Consider the following 19,374-nt stretch of genomic DNA (forward strand, 5'->3'; position numbering starts at 1 on the left):
GAGGTACTCTCTGCTACGTTCGTCTACTGCGTCTGGCCTCCAAGATAGCACCCAGTCTTGTGCTGCAGTCCCCACTAATGCACGCAGTTTGCAACACAAAAAATAGAGAGTCCAGCTGTCAATGTAACACCAACATACTCTCAGAGGCGGCGCCTCTGCTATGGTGGAGGAATGTCGCCCCCCCTTCCTGCAGCCTAAAGAAAAGAAAAATGATTTATTATCGTTTTATTTTGTGTCCTGGAGTCTTGGGGTTGGAGGCAGGGCCAGGGGTATAACTCACCCATGGAGAGTGGTATTTACTGTTATCAGTGGACATGACAGTTTCACCGGCAGTCTCAGGCCAGCCAAACCGTCATGCCCACTTTTCACAATCTCGCGCAGGCTGCAAGACAGCCTGGGTGGAGAACATGCCCAGGCTGCCAGTCCATGGCTGAGCACCGAACCACAGAGCTCAGAACAATCACAACGCTGCTCTGCAGCATTGGGATTGGCTCTGGGGAGGCTGGGTGCTTCCTGCTTCCGGCTGGAGCAGAGCGACGATGAGAACAGATTGTGCAGCAACGGCAAGGAGGTAAGTTTAATGTTTTTTATTTTCCTACCCACCTGCCCCCTGAACCCTGATCCGCTACAGCCGCCATTGCGTACTCTTCTCCTTCAGGGTCACTCCGAGCATGTTGTTTTTATATTTCAAATAGCGTTAAGCCACTTCCTGCAGTGAGTGGCACCTCGAAGACATGGCTCTATATGGCCATGCACAAAAAAACCTTTCAGTTTCACCAGCCCGTGTGTTAGTTAAACTAAGAATACCCGAGTTATGCAATTGCAGCCTTTTTTGAACAGGGTTCCTAGCTTCCCCGTGTCGAAGGATAACATATTGGTGCATTTCCTGCACCATCAAGATACACATCTCCATCTTCTTGCAAAATAAAAACAACATGCTCTCATTAAAGCTCAGTGCACATAATGTAGAGGGGGCGAACCAACAAATAAAAAGGGCAAGCCGAGCCAGAGTTGTGCCAAGCATTTGTTAAAAGTCATAACTTTTAAACATGAACTTAGAATCTTTCCTACCTTGACGATAATGTCTTGTTACTTACCAGTAATCTTCATTACCCCGATTCAGGTCCTCCTTGTCCTAGTCCTAACCAAGTGCAGCCAATCAAAACGCTAGTATTTTTTTGTATATAAGCCCCTCCCACCCAGCATCATGCCTGTTATCAACAAGTCCAGACACAAACACAGCAGGAGGGAGGGAAGGAACAGGACTGGGACCTTAATCGGGGTAATAAAGATTAGCGGTAAGTAACAAGACATTTCCCCCTCACATGTCCTCCTCATCCCAGTCCTAACCAAGTGAGGAACACACAAGCAGAAAACCAAGAAGAAAAACGCAGGACATCAGGGATCTATGCAAAAGTACATGAATGTAATCAAACAAATGATTAAGGCACAGCAATGTTCAAAACGCCAAAAGTAAAATTGTCCACAGAGGCATGAAAAACATCAAGGCGATAATGCTGGACAAATGTGTGATGGGACTCCCAAGTGGGCGCCCTACAAATCTCTTGGATAGAGACCACCGCAGCCTCAGCCCAGGAAGAGGACACAGAACACATCGAGCATTCCTGCACCTGAGACAGAGGAGGCAGACCCACAGACTTATAGGAATGGCAGACCGCCAAACGCACCCACCGACTGATGGTGGAAGTAGAAGCCTTCTTCCCCTTAGCCACACCTCGACCACGAAAGGGTTGAGAAGAAAACAGAGCACCCTTAAACCCTGGAATATTGAAAAAATACTTTTCCTTCTGCACAGTCTGAAAAGGTTTTAACAACTTCTTCTCCGGAGACCGCTGCATCATTGTATTCAGATCGTCCTCAAAAAGCCGGGGACCCTCAAAAGGCAGTTTATGGACCAAGGCCTTTCCAGTAGCATAAGACTTGGTCCAGAGACACATCCTACCAGCCACCGCTGCCCCAGCAGACAAGGAGCAGCCCCACAGCGCATCAAAATTCACATCAGACAGAAACTAAGCAGAAACTTCCATCTATGCCAAGATAGGAGTGAGATCTCCCTGATCCTGAAGACAGTCAAACAGGTTTTTCAAAATCCTTGATAAGGACCTGTGAAGCATGGGCCGAGTAAGTGCTAGCACGAACTCCAAAATGAGAAGTAGCTAAAAAACGCCACCTTCTACTCAAAAAGGTCAGCAAGGGAAGCCTCCTCCGAAGACAAAGATGAGAAAGAAGAAGAAGTAGCCATGGAGGTCAAAATAGATTGGGCCTTAGGAACCTGTGGAAACTGAGTATCAAACTCCGCCAGGCGATACTGATTCCCCAGAAAGCGAGAAATCCCCTGCTTGTCAACCTCAAGCCATTCTTTAGCCAATATCTCCTTGATGACATCAGGGAAAGGCAGGTCATCCACCTCCAAGGTACTATACTGGGAGTAAAACCCCTCATCAGACAACGACTTAGGCTCACATCCCAGTACCTCACAAATATGGACCAACATGTCCTAAAAAACCTTTCCCTGGATAAACTTCCCTTTAGGGGAATTCCCTATGTCCTCATCATCCTCCTTAGACTTTTTAGCAGAAGGCTCAAGCAGTGCAGACTGCACAGCGAATTAATCAAATCCTACAAGTCAAACCCGGATTTCTGCAACAGTTCGTCCTCCTGCAGCTCCTGAACATGATATTGCTTGGACAAAGATTTTGCAGGTACTAGAGCGGAATTCTCATCACCCATGGTCACATGCAGCAAGAACAAGCCCAACAGGAAGCCACAGCACACACCAGGAAGTGCCCAGCCAATTCCCTTAAAAACTGTCAACAAGCAACCAAGTCTCAAACAACACGAGACTTGGGAAAATCAAAAAGGGACAGCCCTGCCGCCTCCCTCACAGCCACAGAACAAACAACCAAGGGCATGGAAGCCGGATGCTGCTAGAAGACCCCAGCACTGGAACGACCCGAGTCCAGAATGCAAGGAAGAGCTCCCCGACCCAGCCAAGCACATGCGTGGGGAATGCGCACTGGCCAAGGAGCAGGAACTCAGCCGACGGGAACACCGGTGCACCGTAAGTGCACATTTAAACATAAAGAAATTAAAAGAAACTCACAACAACACAGTCCCATCCAGTCCAAAAACCCGAACAAGCAACAGGAAACAGGGAGAAGACCGTGTCCGGACCAACATCATACAGGAAAAAAACCAGACATGGCGGTGGGTGGGAGGGGCTTATATTTAAAAAAAAATACTAGCTTTTTGATTGGCTGTCATGAGGCAGGATTGCCTCACTTGAGGGCATATTATCAAACCAGGCAATAAAATTATTGCCGCTTTAGCGGCAGAAAACAGCCGCTAAAACGGCGATAATGGGCTTGATAATATGCTCTATGGAATTCCAATTGAAGCCCATGTTAAATGTGAAGGACGTCTAACATGGGCTTCAATTGGAATTCCATAGAGCATAATATCAAGCCCATTATCGCCGTCTTAGCGGCAGTTTTCTGCCGCTAAAGCGGCGATAATTTTATCGCCTGGCTTGATAATATGCCCCTTGGTTAGGACTGGGACAGGGAGGACATATGAGGGGGTAATGCTATGAACTTTGACGCAAGAAGGGAATTAAAGCTTAATGTGCGTGCAAGCAGTTGTGTATTTATGGTTATTCAGTATTTTTATGTAGTCCTAATTATGGAGTTAACCAGTTAACCACTGTGGGCGGATGTCATTGTCAGCCAGATGTGTCCCTGCTTGTCATACCCTCCATGTATTCACCGAAATCCGAGACAATTATTTTTCCTGTTTTGTAATATTCTGCATGCTAAGCCTTTTAAAAGAATATGCTAAGGTTGAACCACCTTGGAAAGGGTGAACTGCCCAGAATTCCGAATATTGCACACTCATAGATTTGAACTCTTAACAGAATATGCATAATGATATTAGTTCCAATTATATTGATAAATGTCAGACTTCCCCCCCACACCATCCTGCACCTCCAGAAGGCACATGGACCAGAGCTCTGCGCTTCCCTCTACGCACAGTGTGATTCACAGGGGGTCTGGAACGGGATTCGTGAAGCTGCCGTCAGAGCAGCCTCAGAGGAGCGGTATCTCGATTCCTTGCTGACAAGGCTTGAAAAATCTTGGTTCTCGTTGTCCAGAGGATGTACTGGTTTCAGCTGGGATGAAGAAAGCTCTCAGCTCAACTCTGGCTCAATTATTGAAGATGTCCTACCCCCCTTGGGAAACTCCAGGAGTAAAACGTATGTCAAGAAAGTAAAGTTTTATGTTCAGGAAACTTGTTGTTATACACTTTTTCTATAGTTGTAACATCTATATTTAATTTGCGTAGATGCTGTGGAGTGCCTATTTGACAAGCATTGGCAAAGCCAGTAGGTCTTGCCTATGAGAACTATTGGTTTTGGCAATGTTCAGTAGCCATGACGTAAAGCAGTGCAGTGCAGATGCTTTCCAGTGTGGCTAAAACGCATTTAAAAATGCCATGATACAGCCAGGGCTAATGTGCTCTTTTTTTGAGTACATTAGCACTGGATGCATCATAGTACTTTTTTTAAATATTATTTTTAGCCATGCTGCACAGCAGGCACACTGCCAAACAACATAGCTATATAATTGCCAAAGTCTGCATGAAACATTGTGTAGTAATTGTATAGCTATTCAATCCCTGGTGGCACAGCACCCAGGATAATGTGCTGCATGGCTAAAAACGTATAAGGTCCCAAAGGCAAAGGGAGAGGATGTGCCTGACAGCTAGGGCGGTCGATCTTCAATCTGGCGAACCGGGTTCGAGTCTAAGCAATGACGTTCAACAACCTGTGATACTGGGCAAATCACCTAATCTTCCCGTAATAAAATGTGTCCTTGTGTAAAGCAACTGGTGCTCGTGTAAAGCACTCTGATACCTTTGGGTCAAGTGTGTGTTATATAAAACTATGGAAAAAACAGTCCTATTGGCTAGGCCAATGCTTGTTAAACTGACGTCAGAAAATTGGTACATGGCTTTTCAGTGCTAATTATTGCTGGTGAGGAAATGTTGCCAGTTTGCTAGGAGAAACTGGGCTTGGGCATATCCGTTAAGCGGATGATGCCTTTCACATAAACACAAAGCCACGGGCAAAGAGAGCGCTGGCCCAGGGCCCCAGCTTTTCGGGGGTGGGGGGCCGGATAGAACTAGCTCTGTTCTGCAGAGTGTTTTGCCCTCATGACCTTAAATCATTCTTAAACAGATTGTTTTATATACGATTTTCATTTTATTTATTTTTAATGTAGGGGATGTGTGAGAGTCTATTACAGACATTTTGTAGATAAATGTGTTTATATTTCATGCAAGATCCAGAAAAAATGTGTTTGGGATCCAAACAGGACCTTACATATGAGAAATGGAAGGGTGTCTCAAAGAGAATATTTGCAGTAATATGACCGTGCTGTTGCTGTGTTATAATATTGAAAACACAGCACTATTCCTGAATATTACATGTAAACACATTTGGGGGCTTATTTAAAAGCCCCTTGTGCTGCCGGTGCATCACTTTTATTGACCCACCTGCAGCACAGTGTGCTGGCCCATATTTACAGGACCACGTAAAGCCACCCTGCATGACTTTTCATGGCCTTGTAAGTACGTTTCCCTTTCAGGCATTACTCTGCGTGAAAGGGGTGTTCTGTGGGTGTTGCCACGCAACACCCATGGAACTTGACGCAATCCCAGATTTACAACATTTTGTAAACCTGGGAATGCGTCAGAATCCTATGCCTCCCCAGGGTAGGCATAAGGAGGCACAACAAGGAGAAATACTTTTATTTCTCCTTCGTTTTCCTCTTTCTATGCTTGCTGCATTTTGCAGCACACATAGAAAGAGGAAAATGGCTTTAACGATTGTTTTTGTGCAGGAAGGTGTCCCTTCCTGCACATAAACAATCATCCCTCAGCGCAGGCACCCTTGCAAAATGAGCCAGAGTGTATGCGTTGGCGCGCGGCTGCTGTTTGCGCGCGAGCGAAGGGGAGAGGGACAGGAATGTGCCGTGTCTTGTAGATTCCTGCCCTTTCATTCTGACGCACGGCAGGAAGGCATGTTGCGCTGCCATGTGTAAAAATATTGTTAATGAGGCCCTTAGAATTTGGAGGAGTGTGACTGTGCCATGCCAGTGACCTGGACAAAGAGGGCATGAAAGAGATGGAGCTATATCATAAATTCAAAGCTGTTTCGTGCAGGCGCCCCCAAAATGCGTTTAGCCCAGGGCCCCCCAAATCCTTAAGCTGTCCCTGACACCAATCCCGTTGCTACATCATTTTCACGTTATCTCCAAATTGTTGAAGATATAAGGATTCATTTCTAAAAACCCACCTTGTCTAAGCAGTGGTCACTCAGTCCATGGCCGATGGGCAGCTTCTTTTAGCTTCCGGCCAGCCAGGCGCCTATTACTGACATGTTTACGTTTCTCAGTCTCAGAGGAAATTGTGTTTTCAGTTCTGACACTGTTTCAGAATGTCAGGGAGCCCTGCTGATAGGAGCCTGAGTCATGCGCCTGACGCCTGCACTGATTGGATCAGACAGAGAAGCCCAGACATCCGCGGCTGCTCTAAATTCAATCTTCCGGCGAGTACAGTCATCTGAATGGGATGCGACTCGGCTTATTTCCACAGAGCTCGATTCCACCGTAATTCAACTATCGATACGTGATCCATGTCACCTCCTCTTCGTTCTCTGGGAGCAAAGCTGACTGCGGAACTGCTGACAGAGTATCATAAAGCGGACTGACTGAGAGATGGGATAATGTTAAGGTTGGGCAAAGTTTTAATTAAACCATCATAGTTGGGCGAACTTGGAGAACTAAGAAAAGAAATGCAAAAAGGCATATTCACAAAGACATGGCGCAGAGCGACACTGCAAGCAATTTAGCATCGCCGTGCTACGTCATTTACAAAATCCAGGGACCTGCCGTATTTACTCTATTTTCCCTTGCGCCGGTGCGAAAAAAACTTGTCTAGCGCCAACACAGACATCCTTGCACCATGGTGCAAGCATGTTTGTATTGCAGGGATGATTGTTTATGTGTACGAATGCATCTTCTTGCACATAAACAATCACTAAATGCAATTTGCTCCTTCATGTGTACTGCAGCAGTACACATAGAAAGAGCAAAAACGAGGAGAACTAAAAGTATTTCTCCTCACTGCGCAAATCTAACTCCTGCTTTCAGTGGCGTTTGTTTTTGGAGCTGCGTCAGATTTACAGATCCTTGTAAATCTAGGCAGCATCAAAATGTAATGGGTGTTGCGTGGGTACGCCTGATCCACGCCCCTTTGACACAGAAAACTGCATCGAAGAGTACCATATTTACAAGGTGGCGTTAAGCCGCGCAAAGTGGCTTAGCGCCACCTTGTAAATATGGAGAAGGTCATTGAGCCACCGGAGCATCGTAAAAGGTGACACTCCTGTGCACCAATCCCCTTGTAAATATGCCCCAAAGTTCCATGAATTTTCCAGATAGAGGCATGGTTTCAATTTGTCCCCTATGCTCTGAAGTCTGATGTTCCGTCCAACAAGCACGGGACATGAGGCTGCAGGGAACTGAGCTTCCGCACTATCACCAGAATGGTATCGGTAAAAAGGCAGGGGACATCATTTCCTTTGCGTGCAGCAGAAAATTCCGCTTTGGGCGTTACTGCGGTACGTGTACTTCATGATCAAAATTTATAGCGAAGGCACGCGAACAACAGAACATGAGTATCCTCGTGCCATAAATTGACACAAGAGCGCATTTTGGGCTAAAATATAGGACACAATTATGGAACCGTGGGTAGCTGTGTCTTTGAACAATAAGGGTTCAACATAGGAACACGTGTAAACAGCACAAACCCAACTGAAGAAAAAGAAGCACAACTCTTAATCAATCTGACACCAATTTATAAAAATAGGCTATATTTTTATGAATTTATGGGAATCAAAACAAAAAAGATCCACTGCAGAGTTCCAGAGATATAGATTATTTAAGAAACAATAAATAGAGGCTTCTCATTCAAACATGATAAAATATTGGCAGACCCAACAAATTAGACAATTAGAAACGTTTTCAACAAAACCTTACAGCTAGGATGAATGTGGTTACTTGGAAGTACTTTGGGCACCCAAATCTGATGGGGAGCCAGTCAAGGGAACCAACAAGGTCAAAAGAAACAGCTACCTTTGCAGAAGAAGCAGTCTCCAATCCAGTGTCAGAGGTCTTTTACCATTGACTTCAGTGTAGTGGTCCTAATGCAAGGGATAGAGGATGCTGAAGAGGCTGTGCGGTTGGTGGGGTCTTCCTGGGCCTACACTCCTCGGTCTAGGTGGGGCGACTTTGGCCACAGGGGTTGAAGTCCCTCATGGTCCTCTTTGGTCCAGCAAAAGTCCAGTCATAACTGGACTACTGGTCACCAGGTACAACGAAACAAGCTGTTCCCTTTTTTTGGCAATGATTTTTCTTTAGGATGACCATACTGCAGTTCTACAACTTTCGTGGTCCAGCAAAAGCAGGTACAACTTTTGAGCATTGGGTCTTGGTCTCCTGGGCTTCACTGTGAAGAAGAGTGACAATTCAGAGATATGGGTTACCTTCTCACCCGCGTAGGCCCCGTATTGCGACCAAGAAGTCAGCCAACTGACTCAGAGTCTCTGCTGCTGGCTGGGCTCAGGGGATTGCTTTTCAAGTAGAACGACACAACAGACACAGTCCTATATTCGCTAGACCAAGGAGCAACTCTGGTGCAGTCTCTGCTTTGCCGGTTCTAGGGTCAGCAGGGCAGACCTTTGTCAGCTCTCTTCTCCAGTCCAGGTGAGATGGGAGTTCTGGGTGCCTGGAGTGCCCCGTTCATGCCCAGAAAGTATCCTTAGATGAGGCTACGGTCTCTACTTAGATCCCTAACACCTGATGACCGCTACCTGTGAAATGTGGATTCTTGCTATCCCATGGCACTCTATTCTGCCTGCTCCCAATATGGCTGAGCCCTTCTCTTGGTGTGTGGAGCCTGGGAGCCTGAAGGTGTACAGTAAAAAATAACAATTGCAAGTTTTTACTGTCAGGACATGTAAAACAAATGTTCTACTTTTTAATATGCTAAGTCCTGCCTTAGGATTTGATAGGCCTGCTGTAGGAACGACATGCATATATTAACAAGCATTGGCATAGCCATTAGGTCTTGCCTTTGGGACCATATGTGTTTAGCCAGAACTTTTGGCTATGTTGTAGAGCATTGTGGCTGCCGTGCATTGTGTTGAAAAGTTATAATAAAAAGTGTTACGCATTTTTGTTACCTTTATAAAAACGAAGACGGCATTATATACAACTGAAAAACCTGATTAAAAAAAGATTTTAACATAAAAAATATCTTCTACTTTTTTTGTACTTGCACTGCTGACAACTTCTTCGTGCCTGTTCTCATGCTTGTTTGTTATAAAAAACATTTGTGTTATGGGGGAGCGGGACATAAATAACGGAGGAGTGGGGGTTGGAAAACAGTAATTTAATTAGAACACGAGCAGCGGACGGACACTAGGGGAGAATCAATAGGTGCCAGATTCCAAGGGCAGACTGACTTGATGCTTAGGTGGTGCGCTGATGCAAAATGGTGGTGGCGAATGATGTTTGGTGCTCAGTTGGAGACACTATATGGTGTGAATTGGAGGTACGTTGTGGATTGTGGAGTTGAAATATGTTGTTTGGTGTGTAATTTTGCGGTGTGTATTGGAAATGTGTGGAGTTGAATTGTGTGGCCTGGAACTGTGGTGTTGAGTGAAATTATGCTTAGTGAAATTGTGTCATGGTGTGGAGTGCATTTATGTTGATTGGTGGTATGTGGTATAGAGTGCATTTATGTGGAGTGTATTTATGTTCCACTGAGTACAGTGTATGTATGTGGCACTGAGTAGTATTATGTGGAGTGTATTTATGTTGCATTGAGTAGAGAGTAATTATGTGGCGTGTAATTATGTGGTACTGAGTGGTATGTGGAGTGCATTTCTGTTGCATTGAGTAGAGTGTCATTATGTGGCGTGTAACTATGTCGCACTGAGTGGTATTTTGTGGAGTGTATTTATGTTGCATTGAGTAGAGTGTAATGATGTGGCTTGTAATTATGTGGTACTGAGTGGTATGTGGGGTGTATTTGTTGCATTGAGTAGAGTGTAATTATGTGGCGTGTAACTATGTCACACTGAGTGGTATTATGTGGAGTGCATTTATGTTGCATTGAGTACAGTATAATTATGTGGCGTGTAATTATGTGGCACAGTTTTATAATGTGGAGTGTATTTATGTTGCATTTAATAGAGTGTAATTATGTGGCGTGTAATTATGTGGCACTGAGTGGTATGATGGGGAGTGTATGTTGTATTCAGTAGAGTGTAAATATGTGGCGTGTAATTATGTGGCACTGAGTGGTATTATTTGGAGTGTATGTTGCATTGAGAGCAGTGTAATTATGTAGCATATAATTAAGTGGCACCGAGTGATATTGTGTGGAGTGTATGTTGGATTCAGTAGAGTGTAATTATGTGGCGTGTAATTATTTGGCACTGAGTGGTATTATTTGGAGTGTATGTTGCATTGAGTGCAGTGTAATTATGTAGCATATCATTATGTGGCACTGAGTGGTATTGTGTGGAGTGTATGTTGTATTAAGTAGAGTGTAATTATGTGGTGTGTATTTATGTGACACTGAGTGGTATTTGGAGTGCATGTTGCATTGAGTGCAGTGTAATTATGTAGCATATAATTATGTATTCTGCAACAACAAGGGAACCCCCAAAAAGTCGACCAGAGACCTTGGGAGTCAATTGTTTTCAACAACAGTGGTCCCCAGAAAGTGAAATGGAAACCAAAAAAATTAATATAGACTCAATCATAGCTATATTTAGTGGACTTGTCCAGCCGGATAGAGGTCTGATATTTACTTGTAGGCTTTAGATACAATCATACAAAACATTACATAAAATGGGACACAATCCTGTGTCCTACTTAGCCAGTAGAGTACAAAAACAAGGGAGAAAACGAACAACAGGGGGCTCAGGACTTGAGTCCAACTCTGGACTCAAGCCCCGTGATTTTTCACTTCAAACAAGGGTCTGACACAAATTTTAATGAAATGACTTTATGTAGCAAGCTTTAGTGTATACCTTGGGATTTCTGGTTCTCTTCTGCCACTGACATTAGGTGTAGAAGTTATGAGCTCTGTTGTAATGTTCAGATTTCCATTACTAGGTTCTCTGTCTCTCTTTTCATTGCCTGGATTGTCTGACTCCAGTGAGTGGTGTGACCTGCACAAAACAAAATGACATTTGTTCCATCAGAATCTTTTTATTACCTCCTAGTCATAGAAAATTTGCAGATATGTCTGTGATCAACTGAGATGTTGTTCATAAGGTGTAACAGTATTTATGTATCTGGGATCTGGCTAAAAGGAACATCTGGGTAACAAAACTGAAGAGCAAAAAAGTAGAAGAAAACTCTGAGCAGGAAAGATGGCATTAACAAAGTTTAGCAAATCATTGTGGGGATAAAAGCAAAAGGATATCAACCATGTGTGTTCACACGCTTGTGAAAACAGAGGAGTGAAGGAAAAAGTCTGAAGTTTTTGGAAGTAGATTACACAAGTTAGCAGCAATTCAAGTAAAAACATGTTTCAAAGTTTTGGCCCATAGAATCCAAGGCAAAATTCAGTAATAGCCAGGATCTATTGTTTCTTGTTCAATGTTTATCCTCTAGCTTTAGTGAACCACGAAGGTGCAGGGGATTTTCAGAGGGAATGCTTTCTAAGTTTATACAGCTTACACAGAGACTTTTCAAATGAAATCCTCGACTCCAGCTGCAGCCAATGGATATCAATTTGATGCGTAGTAATGTGATCTTATTATCTGTTGCCACTTAACAACTGGGCTGCTGTGCATAGGACCAAAGGTGTGGAAGACAGTGAAGGCTTGGATGACACTTTATGACATTCCACCACACAGCACTTTACTCAACTCTATACTATGCCACTCTACTTTGCTCCACTCCTCTCCACTCCATGACACTTCACTCCACTCTCCACCACTCTATGAAACTTCATTCTACATCACTCTACTCCACTCTACAACACTCTATGCCCCTCCATTATACCTCACTGTACTCCACTCTATGCCAATGCACTCTACAACACTCTACTCCACTCTATACCACTCTATTACACTCTACTCTACACCACACCATGCCACTTTACTACACTCCACTGAACGCCACTCCACTCTATGGTACTTTATGCCATTCCACTCTATAACACTCCACTCTACTCTACGCCACTCAAGTCTACAACACTCTACTCCACTCTATGGCACTGCACTCTACAAAACTCTTCTCTGTGCCACTCCACTCTACGCCCTTTCACTCTACTCCACTCCACTCTATTTCCTCCATACCACTCCACTCAATGCCACTCCATGACACTCTATGCCACTCCACTCTTCTCTGCATGAACGTCCTCTCTGTTAATATGTGAAGAGTCTGCAGTCATAAAGATACTAATACTAGTATACTTTTAGGAACAACAAACAATCGTAAACTTAGTTTACCTTTGTGAATCAGGCCCCTTGTGTTTGGAGCTCCCCTGGAGCATGGACCAAGCGCTCCCATTTTTGGAGCTACTTTTTTTTATGTACAAGCACTCCATATGAGTGCTTATGTTTTCAGCCCGTCTCCCACATCCCCATCCATATAGCTTCTATACCCTCCCACCCGTCCACCTTCCATGTTGCTTCTTTTCCCTCCCATTGTACTCTAATATGCATCACTCTATTCTATGCCACTGCACAACTCTGCACAACTCTACTCTATGCCTCTGCACTCTACTCTGCACCACGCTACTCTACACCACACTACTCTAATGCAATGCACTCTATACCACTCTGCTCTTCTCGGTATCACTCTACTCTATGCCACTGCACTCCATACCACTCTGCTCTTCTTGGCACCACTCTACTCTATGCCTCTGCACTATGCCTCACTCTATTCTGTACCACTCTATGCCACTGGACTTTACGCCACTCTACCTTACACCACTGTACGCCACTGCACTCTAACTGTTGTTCACTCAAGCACTTCTCATAGCTATGGAGAATCTGAGTCTAAAAGCTGTAGTGAATATGGGCAATTCAAATGTCTAAAAAGTATGAGGGTTACATTGTAATTTTGTGTGGACATTTTGCGTTTTTTGTTTCTAAAAAGTATGAGGATTACATTGTAATTTTGTGTGAACCTTTTGCTTTTTTTTCTTGGAAGGGAGGTGTGTGACAGTGTACTTTGACGCTTGTTGTAGTATTTCCTTTTCTTTTTTCGCTTTCCCACATGCTTACGTTTTTTCTTTCCACTTCCACTTCCATTCTCCACTCTCCACATTCTCTGTGATTTCCCAATCTTTAAGTTTGACCTAATTGTGATGGGATGCATAGATGCCTACCAGCGCCCCATGTGTAGTAGACCCGGACCACTGGTCCCATAGACATTCAGTCTGTACTCAGCATTATAGTATCGGAGTGAGACCACAAGTGGTCTTCTCCCTTTTATTTAAAGCCTCTGGCCATGCCTGGTCCACAGGAGGCTGGGCCGATAACCTGCTACATCCCTCCCTAACTTGGTTTAAAAAGTCAAAGTTTATTTTATTTGACAGGCAAAGTCTTTGACCCGCTGGCTGGGCTGTGTATTGGGTCACAGGTTGTACCGATGAGGTAGACTGCCAGTTCTCTGTGGGACCCGAAGGGCCCTGGTCCGCTGGCTCAACACCCGCTAAGTCATCTTCTCCGTGCTCAGACAGGCAGTGAGAGGCGTGCTGGGGTGAGCTCTACACCCTTTTTAACCATGATGATATGTTCCTTGAAACTACTTCCTGCCCTTTGCTGGCCGCCACCATGGTTCTGTCACTTCTGATAATGGTCCAGTTCCCAGGCTTAGATGGTGTCCTAAAATTCCATCCAGGCTTGCGGTTCTTGATGATTATGTGGTCACTGGGTAGGAGTGATCAGTTCTAGCTCGCTGGGTTTGGCTGGCGAGTGAGTTGCGCTGCTCTCAACGGACTTGGGTCCCTTGAACATTGTGAGGCGGTGGTGTCCACCCTGGACATGTGGGAATCAGGTCAAGTCAGGGTCCATTGAACATTAGGGTCCTTGGGGCCTGGTGGGTTGTGCAGCGGGGGGTACTCCTGTATTCTCTCACGAATCATTTTAGGTGGCGTTCAGGGTTTATTTGCTCAGCAGTGGCGATGTGAAGGGATTTGTTAATTGTGTGTATGAATCTTTCGACCTCGCTAGTAACATTTGTGAACTGACGAGTGGATTTGTTGCCCTGCATCGTTGCCCTTTGTTCCCTGCTGTCTCTCCGTCCCCCGCCGCCGCCAAACACCATCAGCGGCCGCAGAGCGGGGACGGGACTACACTCCCCATCATTCCCAGCACCAGGGGAGTCGCCTTGCCGTTTTCCCGCCAGAAGGCGTATATTACACCATCGCGACTGCGGCAGAGCGGGCTGCTAGTAACATTTGTGAACTGACGAGTGGATTTGTTGCCCTGCATCGTTGCCCTTTGTTCCCTGCTGTCTCTCCGTCCCCCGCCGCCGCCAAACACCATCAGCGGCCGCAGAGCGGGGACGGGACTACACTCCCCATCATTCCCAGCGCCAGGGGAGTCGCCTTGCCTTTTTCCCGCCAGAAGGCGTATATTACACCATCGCGACTCCCGCGTCGCGGGACCGCGCGCGGGCTAAGCCCGGGCAAAGGGCGGGCCGTCTGTGGCCGTCCGGGGCTGTTTGCGGCTGGGCTGGGCCCCCCCTCTGTGAGTGGAAAAAGCGACGAAAGGTAGACTCTGACTGTCTTTTTAAATTGTGCCTACTCTACTCCAAGTGCGCTGTATCTGATTATTCACGCTGTATGATTACTTGTATCAGTATTGAGACAAGCACAATTCAGAGCTGACCAATTAAACTATCTAAAATGACAACACGTAGCATGAAGAGTAGAGCTTCACTGGGAGGTTCTGTGCGTGGCACTTTGGACAACTTCATCACTAGAGCTGCTTCAGTCCTCGAACAGGAGATCGCTATGGTAGAGAGACGCCTATCGGCTGAATATGCTCAAAATAAATAATAATAATAATAATAATGTTCCTCCCTTGGACCAATTCAACTAGCAGTTTCTCCGAATCCCACAACTCCTGTTCCCTGCCTAACACATGATACTCCTAGCGAGTTTAGGATTCCTTCACTTAGATCTGAGTCCATACCTTTGACACAATCTCATATCCATTCACTATCACCGGCTGCCAAATCCCACCGAACCTTTCTTCTGACTGCATATCGATAGTCGCATCACCCCCCAGGCTTACTGACACAAACCCTAAGCAGAAGAAGGGCACAAGAATTACCACTACTATTGCCCCCCCCCTCCCAAAAAAAGAAAGAGAGGGTTGAAGAATGGTAACACAATTAGTAAATCTAACAAAACAGGGCATAAAGTTGCTGACCACCCTCCCCACGCTAAACACACAAACGATTCCGACTCTCAAATAAGCACCTGTAGTTACGATGTAATTATTAACGAACTTATAGGTCGATTAGAAACATTAGTCAAATCTCTCGTCCTTCCTGTATTGGAAAGAATAAAGGGTCTGTCTAAACAACTAGACTCATTAGAGAAGTTGACACAAAAAAATAGTGACCAACTTAAAGACCTATCGCTTAATACATTTATACCATCAAAAAGTCCCACTATTCTCAACTCATCTTTAGCAATAAAAGAAAGCCAAACAACTGTAGAAACAAGCACAAAATTAACAAATCGAGCAACTTATAAACACCAGCCGCCAGCTACAAAGAGTAATATTGACACAGCCCAAGGTCAGAACATTGATAACACTAAAAATGGCAATTCAAAACAAAAACAAGACACCGTATTTGCTGACACTGCTATGAGACCTAATGAGGGTTTTAATTGTAATCATATACATTTACCTCCAGAAGCAGTTCCCTACGTCGTAGTCCTAACAGGAGTCCCACCCCTGGAATCAGGGAAAAAGGAGGGCTACTATGATCTGAAAAACAAGGTGATGTACTGGCTGAGACAGAATAGGCCGCTGCCTCCTAACATTAATGGGGAAATTCTGAATGTTCGCAGACTAACTTGGGTAGGCCCACAGCCGAAAGAAACACAAGGTGATGCGATCATTGTTAACTTTAGAGATTATAGAGCAACCAGCTACATAACCAACTGGCTACAAGACCAAAACCAAAGCTCTATAAGAACCTATGATCTGACCTATTTCTATCCACAGTCACTAGCTAGAAACTTAATACAGCCCAACATTTTTTCACGGGATAGACTAAGATCCTCCAATTTTAATATTTTAACATCTAACCGCTTTTCTCCTCTTGGAGGGTTAGAGGATGTTGACTGACTCTCCTTAAAAGATCACAAACAGGGCACTTCTTACGGCACAAGGAATGGAAAGCACATAGTAATCCTTCCCATTTACCATTATCCCGTACTGCCCAAGTCATTGAGGAGTTATCTTGTTCAGCCCAAAATACTGATGTGGAGCCAAGGGCCGAAAGATCGGAATCCCTGACACTTGCCCCGTATCTTAAAAACACTTCTGATCAAGACTGTAGCATACCAAAAATCGCAGCAGTGTTTTGGAACGTGGCAGGTCTACGCTCCAAATTAGAGAATGATATTTGGACTGATTTTATAGTAGATTTTAACATTTTGTGTCTGCAGGAGACATGGCTTACAAAAGCGACCCATCTGGATGGCTACAGAACATATTTTTCACCAGCCGAACATTCCAACTTTGGCAGGGCTAAAGGAGGCTTAACCATTTATATATCAAACTTGGTTAAGTTAGAAAAAATAAAGGTGATAAAACTTGACCCCAACTTTCAGCTTCTTAGCCTCATACCAAATTCCAGGGACCATTTCCTTTTGGTTAATTACTACAATAATCTATCAGACCTGGATGCAATGGGGAAAATTAATTCTATTTTCTCCATAATATTATCTATAATCAAGAAATCAACCAGAGAAGTGACCATCATATGGGGCGGCGACTTTAATCAGACTATCTGTGCAGCCCCAAATGCCCCTTTGTGTGGCTTAAATGATGAGGATGACAACCCCATCTTACATTTTTCTCACTCAACTTTAGGCAGACTACTAAACGAAATAATCTTTAACCTAGACTTGAGAATTGCAAATAAACCAGCAAACGGAAACATGATGCTGGCCCCTACCTTCCATGGCAGGGGTTGCAACTCGACGATTGATTTCATTTTCCTCTCTAATGGTTTGATATCAAAGGATTCTACCTTTGATATTCATCAGGTAGCTTTGAGTGACCATTACCCGCTAAGTATAACCTTTTCTATTTTCACAGGGCCCATCTATAAAACCCCTAGCGTCCTTAATCAAAATAACTTAGAATTGGCTAGAGTAAATGGCTATTCGCTAAAATGGGCTTTAGCTGATCCAGTAGAAATAGCTAGTATAGTGATTACTGAAGCATACCTACCTGTAATGAAATGTCTGGATCTGACTGTTTCAGACGACGACGTCATTACTAATTTCGGCATAGTGATACAAACCATAAAAAATGCCCTAATGGTAAAAAAGAACAGTTCAAAGAAGAGCAGGCAGGGCTGGTTTAATCACTCGTGCACTACCGCCCACACTAAATTAAAACTTGCCTTACACGAGATGCCCAGGGATAGGGCAGAAATATCCAATCTAAGGAGGGCATATAATACTGTCATCAAGGAACGGAAATTGGAATTAAAACGACAACTCTGGGACCAACTACATGAGAGCTGTCTTAGTAATAATAATATCACCTTTTGGAAGATAGTAAAAACACCCTTTTTAACTGATAAGGGTAGCCTTCCAAACATAGAGGTTGCCATAGATGAAAGACAATGGGTAGAGCATTTCTCACAAATCTTTAAGACTAACTCAACATTAAATGCCCCTAGAGAAAACGATCTTCTTAAACACCAGCCCTCGACTTTCCCTATCGACATGACCATCACTTGCGATCAAGTTGAAAGGGCACTAAATGCAAGTAAAAAAGGCAAGGCCCCTGGCCCTGATGGCGTCCCCATAGACTTTTATAAAACGCATCCTGAGCTCTGGATTCCTTTTTTGGCCAGGGTTTTTAACGCACTGACTTCCATCGGTATCCCCGAGTCCTGGAAGAGATCTATATTAGTCCCTATCTTCAAGAAAGGAGACAGGAACTCACCCTCCTGTTACCGTCCCATCTCCCTTTTGGATTTCACAGGAAAAATGATGGGTCGGATATTACTCGATCGTTTACAGGAGTGGGTCACGGAAAACAACATCCTATCCGATTTACAATATGGGTTCCGCGAAGGTTTGGGGACCATAGACCAAGCTTTAAATTTGTCATTATTAATTGATAAATATGTTAACATAAAAGCTGGAGCTTTATATATGGTCTATGTAGATCTATCAGCTGCATTCGACTGTGTTAGCCATTCCAAACTCTGGCCCATCCTATTAGACCTGGGGGTGGAACAAACTGTAGTAACCTATATTAGGGAACTGTATGCTGACGCATCAGCCAGAGTAAGGTTTGGCATCAGTGGGGAACTCACAGCGTCGTTTGGGGTGGAAAAGGGTGTGAGGCAGGGATGCGTCCTGGCCCCATTTCTATTCACCCTCTATACAAATGGCTTGGAGAGGGAGATGTTGAAAGGGGCTCAGGACCTTCCTATGGTAGCAAACCGCCCTGTGCCAGCCCTCTTGTACGCTGACGACGCTGTGATATTAGCTCGTACACCTATCGAATTACAGAAGGCCCTAAGCAGTTATGCTTCATTCATGGCCAGCCTAGATCTTAAAATTAATGTTGGGAAAACTTTCGTCATGAAGGCAGGTGTTGGAAGGAAAAATAAAACTAGGCCTATCTATCTGAACAACGAAAGATTGTCAACTACCGATAAGTATCCCTATCTCGGCGTCATGATTGACGAAAAACTTAGCTGGAAACCGGCTGTTGAAGTGAGGAAATTGCAATTTGCAAGAACTACCTCTGCACTCACAAATTTTTCAAGGAAAATAGGGAAAAAAGCGCCCGCAGAGATGATTAAAATGTATAAAGTCAAATGCCTTTCAGTAGCTCTATACGGAGCAGGCGTATGGGGCCACGCAGTGGCTACCCCTATCCAATTGGTAGAGAATGGCTTTCTGAAATATCTTCTTGCCTTACCCACCACAGCCGCCAACTATCCCTGCCACGTAGAATTGGGTCTCCCATACGTGATAGACTTG

At 44.5% G+C, this 19,374-nt stretch overlaps 1 protein-coding gene across 3 annotated transcripts in view; it reads right to left on the reverse strand.

Annotated features, from left to right (window-relative positions):
- LOC146859990 (tetratricopeptide repeat protein 24-like) overlaps positions 1–19,374 on the reverse strand; it is a 355,993-nt gene that overhangs the window by 140,730 nt on the left and 195,889 nt on the right. For all 3 annotated transcript variants that reach the window (XM_085646308.1, XM_085646309.1, XM_085646310.1), the window contains one exon: positions 11,186–11,326. In XM_085646308.1, the coding sequence (XP_085502434.1) occupies positions 11,186–11,326 (141 nt within the window). The remainder of the gene's footprint in view (positions 1–11,185; positions 11,327–19,374) is intronic.

Source organism: Triturus cristatus, chromosome 3_1 (assembly GCF_964204655.1).
Source record: "Triturus cristatus chromosome 3_1, aTriCri1.1, whole genome shotgun sequence".
Taxonomy (NCBI): domain Eukaryota; kingdom Metazoa; phylum Chordata; class Amphibia; order Caudata; family Salamandridae; genus Triturus; species Triturus cristatus.